Source organism: Phyllopteryx taeniolatus, chromosome 4 (assembly GCF_024500385.1).
Source record: "Phyllopteryx taeniolatus isolate TA_2022b chromosome 4, UOR_Ptae_1.2, whole genome shotgun sequence".
Taxonomy (NCBI): domain Eukaryota; kingdom Metazoa; phylum Chordata; class Actinopteri; order Syngnathiformes; family Syngnathidae; genus Phyllopteryx; species Phyllopteryx taeniolatus.
This window is the reverse complement of record NC_084505.1, coordinates 13,004,718-13,017,217: the sequence shown is the minus strand read 5'-3', so window position 1 is coordinate 13,017,217 and position 12,500 is coordinate 13,004,718. Positions and strand designations below refer to the sequence as shown.

Genomic DNA, 12,500 nt, shown 5'->3' with positions numbered 1-12,500 from the left:
TACAGAGGATTAACGTTTACACACTTCCTGTGTGCGCGTGCGTGTGTTCGTGTTCATTCACGTGACATTCAGCGAGCCTCTGACTCCAGGCAAGCTGCTGAGAAGAACACAAAAGACATCCAAACGAACGAAGACGTCCACCGAACGCTGCCAAGCAAACAGGATGTTTTCTCTCGGGGAAAAGATGGAGTTTCTTATAGCAAACCCATTTTCAACACCTGTTGGCCAGAGAATCGGTGAGTTGCACAACAATCAGAATCAGAATCTGAATCATCTTTATTTGCCAAGTATGTCCAAAAAACACAAGGAATTTGTCTCCGGGAGTTGGAGCCGCTCTAGTACGACAACGGACAGTCAATTGACAGAGAGGAGTTCACTTACACAATGTTTGCGTTCGTATGTTTCGTGTTCGAATTTGGTTGTTTTGAAAGATGTTATCTAGATTTGGAAGTGCACATCAAGTTACAGGAAACTAATTGCGCCACGGAGGCAGGCGTTAGTCCCTTTAATATTTTCGCTGATTGGCTGCTTTGGGTTAAGCGGTAACTAAATCACCAGTGAGTGTAGAATAGAAGCGTTAATGTTTTTCTTCAGATGTTCTAGCAACAGTTACAGTTTACTTATACTGCAGCATAGACAGTGCTTTGTATATATATAAAAAATAAAAATACAAAAAAAAGGCCACCAACATTTGAATAGCTGTTCAAAATTACAATGCAGTGTCCCATCACCTGCATTAGTTTTTTGTAACCAGCAGGGGGAGTCATATATGATAATACAAATGAAAAAAGGCTTTATGACTAGTGTAGGTCTCTTGATTTACCTGTATGAACTTACCCACACACCAATGTTTTACCTTTTACTATTCAGGAACATAAAGTATTGTGCTCACTATTTCAATAATTCCCTTGTTTAGAGGACCAGATTTACAGTGAGTGGACTACTTGTCAGTGTGTATCCATGTCATATGAATAAATAATAATAAAAATGTTTTGGTGGAATTGACTGGCGACCAGCTATCTTCCGCCCGAAGATAGCTGGGATAGACTCCAGCAGCCCGCGACCCTAGTGAGGGTAAGTGGTAAAGTAAATGGAAGGATAGATGGATGGATGTTTTGGTGGACATTCCCATCTCTGGCTAAGGGCACTGGGGAGAGGGGTGTTATTGTGGCACATCAGCTCAAGGTAGACATTGTATCAGGGGTCTAAGTGCCTCTGCTGATTTGTACTTACTATTTATACAGTATTAGATTTGTACTACAGCAGTTATCTGGCTTCAGTTATATGGTCAAAATACTGCTGGTTGCTGTTGCATCTCCCTTTGTATTTTCAAAACGAAAAAGAATGGGATTAAAAAGTAGTATTTTACATGATGAAATATACTGTATTTATTGGGTACGAATGCCAATGTCACTCGGGCAAGGAATGTCAGAGCATGAGATTGTCCCTTATGAAACAAAAATATAAGTATTCCAATCTTTCCTTTCAACAGCCACTTTGAAAGACAATTTGCTCTTACAGCACATAGCATTGAGACACATCAATTGATTAAACAGGTCTAGACCCCCTAGTTCATAAATTTTTTTCTTTCAACTTTGTGAAAACAGTTCCCTTTTCTGTCCCAGAGTGACTCTGGCCTAAAGCAGAAAGCAAGGTTCAGTAACGCGTGGTCGGATGATTTTGACGTAGATAGATCGGTGTCAAACTAATTTTTGATCACGGGCCACGTGGTAGTTATGACTGTGAACCCTTATAAATCAACTATTGCCTAACATAATTACATATACACAACAAATTGATGGATAACTAGTTTTAAAATCAGAAGCCTATAGAAGCCTTTTCAAAAGGGGATTGTAACAAAAAATGCTTACAACATCTCACCGTTATTACAATAGAAGACAATTTTGATATTTTTGCAAGAAACATGTAGTCAAGACACATGATTTGCTTTCGTGGGCCACATAAAATTATGTGGCGGGCAGGATCTGTCCCCCAGGCCACCAGTTTGAACTTGAGATCCCCAATCTCACCCCATCAGTTTCCATTGGAATAAAGTAAAACAGAGATTGGATCAGAGCCTCAGAAATGTTCCTCTGGATGAATCAGCAATTCTTCCCGAAGAAACGTGCCACTGTCTTTCAGAAACTATCATGACGTCTAAAGTCCTTGTGTCCAAATACTTCTGTCCATATGGTGTACTCAGTGCAGATGCTTGACATTGTTGTTGCTTTTAAATTTATGTAATTGTTGAACCCAGATGCGAATAAAAATAATGTCCACAAGGAAAAATGTTTGGTAGCATATACAGTACTATCAATATTTCCTTTCGGCTGTCTCAAACAAAACAAAAAACACAGTATAGTTTCCTGTAAATGATTGTCTTCTGTAGAAAATTGTAGCATCCGCTGAAGGCCAGCATTTGAAGCCAGGAAATTTTGGTTAACCTGCCCACTCAATTAGTGACAGAATGTTGCAAGGCCATCTCAACCCTTCCCACCTCTTATCGCATTCACTTATTTTCTCACACATAAATGTCAGTGGGGCTTCAGGTCCTACTGAGGCAAACTCAAGCAGCTGACAGTCACATGAAGTGCACGGAGCTGAAAAGTGGAGGGGGGAGTAGATGCTACAGAGTAAATGGGATTGAGAATGATACGGGGTGAAAGGAATGAAAGGGATTTAAAGAGGTTTATGAGGAACACGTGAGGGCCGGAAAATTTCGGCTGTGATTAGTAAATAGTTTCAGTTCAAACTGTATCATTTTCACAAAAATATGGCCAGAATTATGTTGGAAAAAAGCTGATTGTAGGTTTCCATGTTCCAGTCAGAAAGACAATGTTTTAAGAGATACTGCTCTACTATTTGCGATAGGCCATTTACTTAAATACATATATAAATACAAAACAGTTAAGATGAAATACAAAGGTACTGAACTGTACTCGGGCAGCAATGCGTTCACGTACTACTAGAGGATGCCTGCATACCACAAGTGGTACACATACCAAACTTTGAGAATCACTGCTCTAATGAATCACTCATTCATTCATCCATTTTCTGTACCGCTTATCCTCACGTCGTGGGCGTGCTGGAGCCTATCCTAGCTAGCTTTGGGCGAGAGGCGGGGTATACCCTGAACTGGTCGCCAGCCAATTACAGGACACGTATAAACAACCATTCGCACTCACATTCACACAGGCAATTTCGAGTTTTCAATTAACCTACCATGCATGTTTTTGGGATGTGAGAGGAAACCGGAGTACCTGGAGAAAACCCACGCAAGCACGGGGAGAACATGCAAACTCCACACAGGCGAGGGCGGATTTGTACCTGGGTCCCTAGAACTGTGAGGCAGATTTGCTAACCAGTCGGCTGCTGTGCCACCTAATGAATCATCCATCCATCCAATTTCTGAGCCTCTTCTCCTCACTTGGGTCGCGGGCATGCTGGAGCCTATCCCAGCTATCATCGGGCAGGAGGCAACACCCTGAAATGGTTGCCAGCCAATCGCAGGGCACACATAAACAAACAACCATTTGCACTCACATACACACCTACGGGCAATTTAGAGTCTTCAATTAACCTACCAAGCATGTTTTTGGGATGTGGGAGGAAACTGGAGTGCCCGGAGAAAACCACACAGGCACGGGGAGAACATGCAAACTCCACACAGTCGGGGCCGGGGATCAAACCCCGGTCCTCAGAACTGTTAGGCAGACGCTCTAACAGGTCGACCACCGTGCCGCCCTAATGAATCATATCCTGTAAATTATTATTTTCCTACTACCTAACAGAGAATGTGTTCTATATGAATATTATGCATCCTATTATTTGTTGTATTATATCAACTGAATAGAAACATTGGTTAGGTTTGTGTAATTGTTTTCACTTTTTTCATTTGAATGAATTAAATTAATTTTTTTTCAGGAACTGTTACATGTCAGTCTATGATAAATTTGATGTAAGTCTTCACAATTTCAGTGACCGTGTTGTTGTATTATCTCTATTTGGATACCACCAGTAGGTCGGTACATCACGCCCCCCACCCTTTATTTATTTATTTATTTTTGTCAACAGAGCGAGCGACCAGCAGCTCTCGGCAGTCAGAGGATTGGGGGCTTAACATGGAGATATGTGATATCATCAATGAGACGGATGAGGGGTATGGAATAATGTCATTTGTTCTGCTCAGTTATGTTATGTTCTTTGAAAGTGGTCTGTGGAAAAAGAAACAACTTTCTCTAACTTTATCATCTACACTCTTCTGCTGCAGTTTTTTGACTGGGATAATGTGATTTCAGCTGTAACAAACAGTACCCAGCAACGTAATGTTTGTTGCCAAGCGTGGTGGCACATGTCAGGGAGGAACCCGTTACATTTTGGTGCAAATCCAGATAAAAATGCAGAGAGCTATTTCTGTAATTTAAGTCGCAATGGAACCCTTCTATCCGCCCTTGAATGCAAATGTTATGTCTTACATTATTCTGAACCACAATTTTGCTTGCTCACTAACTACCAAATAGACAAACAAACCTTACAGTGATTAGTAGAAGTAGAGGTAGTGGGTAGCAAGTCTTCCTCAGAATCGAAAGGTTTTGGGTTCAGATTTTGACTCAGGCCTTCCTGTGTGAAGCTTGCAATGAGCTTCCATAGGTTTTCTCTAGGTACTCCAGCATTCCAAAAATATGCAGTTTAGGTTTAGTGAAGATGCTAAATTGTACATGTGAGTGTGAATGGTTGTTTCTATGTGCCCTGCGACAGACTGATAACCAGTCCTGGGTGTAGCCCGTCTCTCGCCCAAGGTCAGCTGGCATTGGCTCCAATTTACCTGTGACCCTAATGAGGACAAACGCTATACGAAATAGATGCATATATTCTCTCTAATTTAATATATATATAATTTTCAAAGACACTATTTGTTTTGTCATTCAAATGGTCTTCCCCCATTGTCTGCCACCATCCTCTGTGAAACAGGAAGTACCCTGCTTAAAAAAGGACAGAAAAAAACATTTTTTTTGTTACTTTGGCAGTACAATGGCATGCCAAGGTTATTCTAGTTTATCCTTGCATTAATGCACCATATCCAGCCAATTATATTAAGTACATCGTTTGTTTGCTGTAATTTGACATGCGTTGTAAGATAATTTTCGGTGATACTATGTATGACGGCGGCATGGTGGACGACTGGTTAGAGCGTCAGCCTCACAGTTCTGAGGACCGGGGTTCAATCCCCGGCCCCGCCTGTGTGGAGTTTGCATGTTCTCCCCGTGCCTGCGTGGGTTTTCTCCGGGCACTCCGGTTTCCTCCCACATCCCAAAAACATGCATGGTAGGTTAATTGATGACTCTAAATTGCCCGTAGGTGTGAATGTGAGTGCGAATGGTTGTTTGTTTCTATGTGCTCTGCGATTGGCTGGCAACCAGTTCAGGGTGTACCCCGCCTCCTGGCCGATGATAGCTGGGATAGGCTCCAGCACGCCCGCGACCCTCGTGAGGAGAAGCGGCTCAGAAAATGGATGGACTGTGTATGACCTTTTTTAGGTTTTGTCAATAATTCAGGAGCAGCATTAAAAATGGTTAACTTTTTCCATATAATAATATAACTTATTGCATTTAACAAATAACAAGATAAATTGTAGTTGTGTTTCCAGCCCAAGAGATGCAGTCAAAGCCATTAAGAAGAGAATTGTGGGTAACAAGAACTTCAGAGAAATCATGTTGGCCCTGACTGTGAGTATGTATCTGGTGAGGTGTTTTAATGTTTTTTTTATTTTTATTTGTCTTGCTCTAAGTGTATAGTGTGCCAAAAGCAGTCAATAAATGAATTAGCTTTTCATTGTAATGAACCTTTGTTCTTCTGGACAATATTCGAGTGTTCCCCTTGTCACACAGGTTCTTGAGGCATGTGTGAAAAACTGTGGCCATCGCTTCCACGTTTTTGTGGCGTCACAGGAGTTTGTTGAAGGAGTTTTGGTGCGAGCCATTTTGCCCAAATATAACCCTCCCACTGCCCTCCATGATAGGGTGCTCAGTCTCATACAGGTATATACACTACTAATCTTTTTTTAAGCTTTCAAGAGTTCATTTATTTTGTTTCTTATGGCTTAATGAGTGTTACAGTTAATGTTCTTTTGAGGTGCCACTTAAATAACATGGTCACATTTCTCTTGAATAAAGGCTACAGAACAGGTCCTTGTTATGTCTTCATGGAGTTATACTGAGGCTTCTCTGTGCTTTTCTCAGTCATGGGCTGACTCGTTCCGTACTTCCCCCTCCCTTGCGGGCGTGGTGTATGTTTACGATGACCTGAGGAGACGAGGGTTGGAGTTTCCCATGACAGACCTCGATGCTCTATCCCCCATTCACACTCCCAGCAGGGTGAGTCTGCCTGCAGAGTGAAAATAATTCAAACAATTTGCATCAAAATTGCATCTTGTCTTTACAATATAGTTATAGACCTCTGTGTATTGTCATGACCACCAGATGCATACTGTATGTGAAAGTCCACATTCTTTGCCTTCAGACCGTGCCAGAAAATGAAACCCATGAGTCCACAGATGCTCCTCCCCGTCAGTCACAACCACAAACTCACTCCAGTTCTCCGACTACAAATACTTCACCTGCATCCCAACCCAGTGAGGGACCAGCTGCCCTGTCGGCAGTACAGGTATCACCTCTAAAATATGAAATCACACGTCACAGAGAGGAAAAACACGACTCCATTTGGGGTTGACAGATGCCTGAACCATATTTAATTGTGATATATATTGTACAGTATATTCGGTAAGTGTATTTGTTTTCATCCCAACTATAATTTCCTGTTGCAAGTTATTTCTTCCCCTTGATGTGTAAAAATGCATTTTATGATAATAGTAAATAATATTTTGTTGTATCCTATTTCCCACAAGTTAATATCCACACAATATACATCTATCCATATATATATATATATATATATATAGGCCTGACCTAAGAGTCAAATCCGGAAACTTCGTAATGTGAGGCAGGCGTGCTCACCACTAGCTCACTGTGCTGTCCCTTTTTAGTCATAGTAAAATTAATTACAGCCAAGTAGTGCAACCACCACCTGTTTTTATTAAGTTGGCGTCTATTCAGCTGAGGCCTTTATTTATTAAAGTAGGCAACACACCTGTCATAGCACGCATCAAATAAATGATGTGTTCGATTGCAAACTGTATATTTGAGGGAAAACAGTAAACACTATAATGCTGCTCTGTAGTGCGTGCCAATTTAAATTTGTTTTTTACCCCTCTTCAGAAAGACAAGTTGCAGCAAGAACTTGCACTGGTAAAGGGAAACATTACTGTAATGTCTGAAATGCTGAATGAACTTAAACCTGGACAGAGTAAGCAGGATGACACAGAACTGCTGCAGGTGTGTGCATTTTACAGAGTTTCTTACTTGTTTGAAGGTGAATTATTGCTGGAATTGTTTGAATTCAGGCTTTTACTTTTTGTCCCTATTACTGAATTAATGAATGCATGCTGAAGGCATTCTGGAAAATGTGTGAAATATCTGGATTTAAAGATCATTCCGTTGGATTAGTTCCATTCTGTACGCAATGACAGTCTATTACTATTATCTATTCTCTTTGCTCTTCTCCGTCAAAGCAGCAACTCTACTCAGTGTGTAAGAACATGCAGACTCGAGTGGTGGAGCTCATCCCCCAGTTACTGGATGAAGGTCTCATTGAGGAGCTTCTTGCGGTTAATGATGACCTTAACAATGCTTTCATCCGTTATGAGAGGTACGCGGCAGCCTTTCTCAACTAGTCGGGATTGTTAAAGGACAAATACAATTGCTCATACTGTATTTTATTCTCACACTCCATTTTAGGTTTGACAGACTTAATAGGGTACAGATTACAAATATTGAAAAGGTAAGCAATATTTTTACTTCCTTTTCTTTGTTTCAGTTGCACTACTTGTTGGTTAAGATGTAAGCACACAATCCTTTGCACTTATAATCATCCCACCAGAGTTCTGTCAGTGCCCTGAACCTCATCGACCTTAGCCCAGAGCCGCCAACACTGAGCCAGCCCGCCGTCATCACAACGAACAATCAACCTGAAGTCAAACCGTGGACCAGTCAAATGCAGTCGGCCAAACACAGTGAGCATCAAGTTATTCTCATGTCTCATTTTCCCAACACAAATTAAAGTTATTACAGCATGCTTAAGTCTCCGAAGTGGAAGATGGTGTATTTCTGTCAGACAGCAGGATATGGTCATTTAGTGATCGACTGTATTTTATCATGTAATACAGGAAATGTCAAACAAAAATCACTCTGTCACATTTAACATCATAATATATTTGCTACTGCTAATAATAAACCAATTAGTTTTTATTCATTGCTTCTCAATAATTTTCTGCATTTTCTTTTAGAAGACGAGGAAGAGTTTGATATGTTTGCTCAAACCCGAGGCAGCTCCTTAGCAGAGCTGAGAAAGAGGTGAGTAGTAATAGCAGAAACATGTTGAGTGTGTGTTTGTATGCATACTGAATGTGTTCTTAAACAGATTTAACTGTAGGAGTATTCTAAATTATAGTGCCTAGAATAAAATTAACATTTGCTGTGATAGAATACAGTTCTCTTCTAGGATGCTGGTTGTATTTCTTGCTATAGAAAAATAGTGAACATTGAAAAAATCCATTCCTGAGTTCAAAGTGCTGCCATCATAAAACCTTAACTACACAGGCAATGTTTTAAGACTTAAAAAAAAAAAAAAAAGTTTAACATTTAAACATTGACAATGAAGTTGATTTCCAAATTGTATGTCTTTTGGGTCACTCAAATTTTGAGGTTCCAATTTATACAGTGTATGGTATGGATATTTTTTGTGGATATTTTATGGATTAAAAAGGGAATGTTTGATGTGTTTGCAGTGTTAGGTATGAGGACCCTGGAGCTGTAGAGGGTCTTGCTGGGGCCCTAGACTCAAGGCTGCAAGTCACAGGAAATGTATGTACAAAGCACCAAGATGTTTTTTTCCCCCCAAAAACAGATGCTAATTTTACCTTAAAATGATTGTCTGCTAGGATAGCATGTGTGTTCATTGTCTTGTCTTCTTTAGTTTCGGTGTCATTTTTCAAATGGATGATTTATGTCTTTTACTACAGTGGCTTTAAAGTACATAATGCTCCACAACTGCTGGGGGAAACCTGCACCAAAACGCCTCTAAAATACTTCCTGTTCAGTGAGTAAATAAATTCTCTATTTTTGTGTTGCTTCTCCTGTTAGATGGGACAAGTAAAAAACACACTCCAGAACAATGTGGATAAATGGCTGTCTTGTGATATGGTGAGATACCTTATTTCTTCAAAGCATTACTATAACAATTATGTTAAACATGATATTGTTCTTTTTTTTTTTTTTTTTTTTTTTTACTTTGTCTGAAAATGCAGCAAGACCAGTCTGCGGTCAGTGAGGGAGTATCCAGTGAAGGTGCGTCACTTACTTTCCGTATAAATATGTTTTAGAGTTTACATTTCTCTTGAATATGTACAGACCCTTTCCAAAAAATTTTTATATCATGGAAAAGTTTATTTCCATAATTCCATTCAAAAAGTTAAACTTTCATAGATTATAGATTCAGGGCCCACAATTTAAACAATTTAACATATTTATTTGTTTATTTATACATAATTTGGGCTTCCAACTCATAAAACCCATGAAATCAGGAATTCAAAAAATGTAAATACTGTGAAGAAATCAGCCCAAATGTTTCATCAAATCACCATTTACTTCTATTTTTTTTTTAAAAGAAAGAAATCAGGGTCACATGAAATCAATCAAAATATGGTACTTTCAAAATGATATGTTAATCTTAACACGCCTTTGCAACATCGCTTGGACATCGGGGACAGTGCCTCTGGATTGGCAGACTGGGGTGGTAGTCCCCCTTTAGGACCGGAGGGTGTGTTCCAACTACAGGGGGATCACACTCCTCAGCCTCCCTGGTAAGGTCTATTCAGGGGTGCTGGAGAGGAGGGTCCGTCGGGAAGTTGAATCTCAGATTCAGGAGGAGCAGTGTGGTTTTCGTCCTGGCTGTGGAACAGTGGACCAGCTCTACACCCTTGGTAGAAAATGGATGGATGGATGTTAATCTTCAGCTTCATGAGCTGTCCAAATATTGTAAAAACAAACAAATAAATACTTGAAATTGTTTAAATGGTGGGCCCTGAATCTATAATCTATGAAAGTTTAACTTTTTGAATGGAATTAGGGAAATAAATGAACTTTTCCATGATATTCAAAATTTTTGGAAAGGGCCTGCATGTGTGTGTGTGTGTGTGTGTGTGTAACAGTGAAAATGTACTTTCTGATTGTTGTTTCCAGAGTTTGATAAGTTTTTAGACGATCGGGCAAAGGAGTCCGACCAGAGTAATGATACGACCTCAGCCACACTGCCTTCCACCTCCAGACTGCCGCCGCAGTCGACAAAGCAACAGGACAGTTCACATGACCAGCTTTTTTCCCTCTAGGTTTATAAGGCCCGGAAAAAGAGCAAATAGATGTAAAGTTGTTTTTGATTTCAAACAATCACTTGTTATCACACTGAAATATGAGTACAACTATACACATGGCCTTGAAAACTATGTTTCCACCAAGTGGTACAGTTCAGTTCAGCTCATCATGATGCTGTTTAGAGCAATACTGTAGATACCTTATTCATCCTGTGCGGTAACTTACTGTATATTGTCACAGTAGCAATATTCACACATATACACCAGTATTACTACAATGTAAAAACCAACACACAGATCAGCATTGAGGAGGAATTGAAAAAAAAAATCTAATCTAAGCAACAAGAATAAAAACAGAAGATTATGATGTTTCCTGTTGGTAGGTGGTAAGCAGAGGTGGGTAGAGTAGCCAAATATTGTACTCAAGTAAGAGTACGGTTACTTTAGACTAATATGACTCAAGTAAAAGTAAAAAGTAGTCTTCCAAATACTTACTTGAGTAAGAGTAAGAAAGTACTCAATGAAAAAACTACTCAGAGTAACTGAACAGTACTGCATGGGGGAGACTTGCATACACAAAAAGACCTGTACTATACCACTGCTGCCTAAGCCACTGCATAATTGCAGTGATTAATCTGTTTATTATGTTTTTTTGCATATAAGAGTGCATGTCTGTATTTATGAAATACATAATGTTGATTTAAACATTCATATCTCACATTAAAAGTTTGTCCAGATATATTTTTTAAATGTTATCTAAGACTATTGTTTGCCTTTGTCCCAAACAGCTTTTATACTGGCAAAAATAAATGAATCCATTGTTTTTGGAGGGGGGATATATATTTGCTATTTTAAATTGATCCTAGTTCCCTAACAAATTATTATTTTAGGATGCATTTTGTCTGACGTGATGAGGTCAATGTATAATGAAAGTCAAAATCCTCCTCTTGAGGGATGTTTTACATATGTTTGTCTACTTGTTTTCAACCAATTCTTATTCTCAAGTGTGGCTTTGATACAAAAACAATGAAACTAAATTGAGTTTCTCAGGTATATGCTGTATTTCTACTGATGGAAAGAGAGTCTAAACATCAGATCCTTGCTCATGAGTGTGCTGACCATGCTCAATGATAAGCCAACTGCTGGCATAAGCACTAACGTCTGTGAATGTTATTGTTGAGGACCTCAAGGATGTCTGGGGCTTGGTACATGACGTCCCTGTGGCACTCAATAATAGGAGGACAGAGGAGCAGCTATAGCTCCAAAAGAGAAAGGAGGAGAACAGGAAACATTTCATTCTCCTGTTGAAGACCCCTCAGATCTAAGACAATGATCAACTGGCGTTTTTATCTCTGCTGCTGCATGTATGTATGTGCTCTTCTCCATGTTCCTGCAGCTTCCATCTCGAACATTTCCACCAAGGATCAGCTCCCAACTGGTATTCAAGATCAGGAACACATGGATGGGGATTCACCGTTTCTTCAGTTAAGAGCCAGTCTGCCTTCTTATTCACAGCCACTTCGTCCATACACCTTAGTGACCACTGCAGAGGACTTCACCTACATGTCCAAACCTAGGCATTACCGCCCCTCACATCTACTTCGTGTTCTCGGATCCTCTTTTGACCCATTCTGGATGTCTATTGATCAGCCGTCTGAAGGCTCTGTGGTGTGCACAGACAAAGGCAACTGTGATGCTGTGTCACGAGGCGACTCCCTACCTGTTAAAATAAACTTAACCATTTCCAGAGAGGACGTCAACCTGAGTATGTCTGCAGTGCTGAGGGAGGCTGGAGAAAACCAAATGCAGGGGTTGGCGAGGGAAGCTGCAGATCTGGACCTGGGTTTTCTGCCTCCAGATGTTGCCAGATCAGTCCAAGCCTGGCTGGTGCACTCAGCCACATGTGGATTGCGTTCCCAGTGGGTGGATCTGGGCCCAGCGTTCTGGCCACGTTGGTTGCGGCAGACCGACTGTGACAAGTCAGACGGAGTGCGAAGTTGTTCCTTTCCCAGTGGCA

General features: G+C 40.3%; 2 protein-coding genes across 5 annotated transcripts in view; both read left to right on the top strand.

Moving 5' to 3' along the window:
- LOC133476360 (target of Myb1 membrane trafficking protein-like) overlaps positions 1-11,238 on the top strand; it is an 11,306-nt gene extending 68 nt beyond the window's left edge. The window contains exons 1-15 of one of the 4 annotated variants that reach the window (XR_009788037.1): positions 1-236; positions 4,075-4,159; positions 5,648-5,741; positions 5,889-6,038; positions 6,240-6,374; positions 6,520-6,663; positions 7,275-7,391; positions 7,631-7,764; positions 7,854-7,896; positions 7,996-8,128; positions 8,402-8,468; positions 8,903-8,978; positions 9,137-9,213; positions 9,422-9,461; positions 10,356-10,455. The exon at positions 1-236 is cut by the window's left edge and continues 68 nt beyond it. Coding sequence is in view for 3 of the 4 variants with exons in the window: in XM_061769629.1 (XP_061625613.1) it covers positions 164-236; positions 4,075-4,159; positions 5,648-5,741; positions 5,889-6,038; positions 6,240-6,374; positions 6,520-6,663; positions 7,275-7,391; positions 7,631-7,764; positions 7,854-7,896; positions 7,996-8,128; positions 8,402-8,468; positions 8,903-8,978; positions 9,258-9,317; positions 9,422-9,461; positions 10,356-10,501 (1,497 nt within the window). In the remaining variant the exon portion in view is untranslated. Of the gene's footprint in view, positions 237-4,074; positions 4,160-5,647; positions 5,742-5,888; positions 6,039-6,239; positions 6,375-6,519; positions 6,664-7,274; positions 7,392-7,630; positions 7,765-7,853; positions 7,897-7,995; positions 8,129-8,401; positions 8,469-8,902; positions 8,979-9,136; positions 9,214-9,257; positions 9,318-9,421; positions 9,462-10,355 lie in introns of all 4 variants that reach the window. The other 3 variants (XM_061769631.1, XM_061769630.1, XM_061769629.1) reach the window with 3 other exon arrangements.
- Positions 11,239-11,377: 139 nt separating this feature from the next.
- The window catches only part of LOC133476361 (noggin-like), a 1,687-nt gene continuing 564 nt past the window's right edge, over positions 11,378-12,500 (top strand). Inside the window, exon 1 of the mRNA XM_061769632.1 lies at positions 11,378-12,500. This exon is cut by the window's right edge and continues 564 nt beyond it. Coding sequence (XP_061625616.1) covers positions 11,813-12,500 — 688 coding nt within the window. The 5' untranslated portion in view covers positions 11,378-11,812.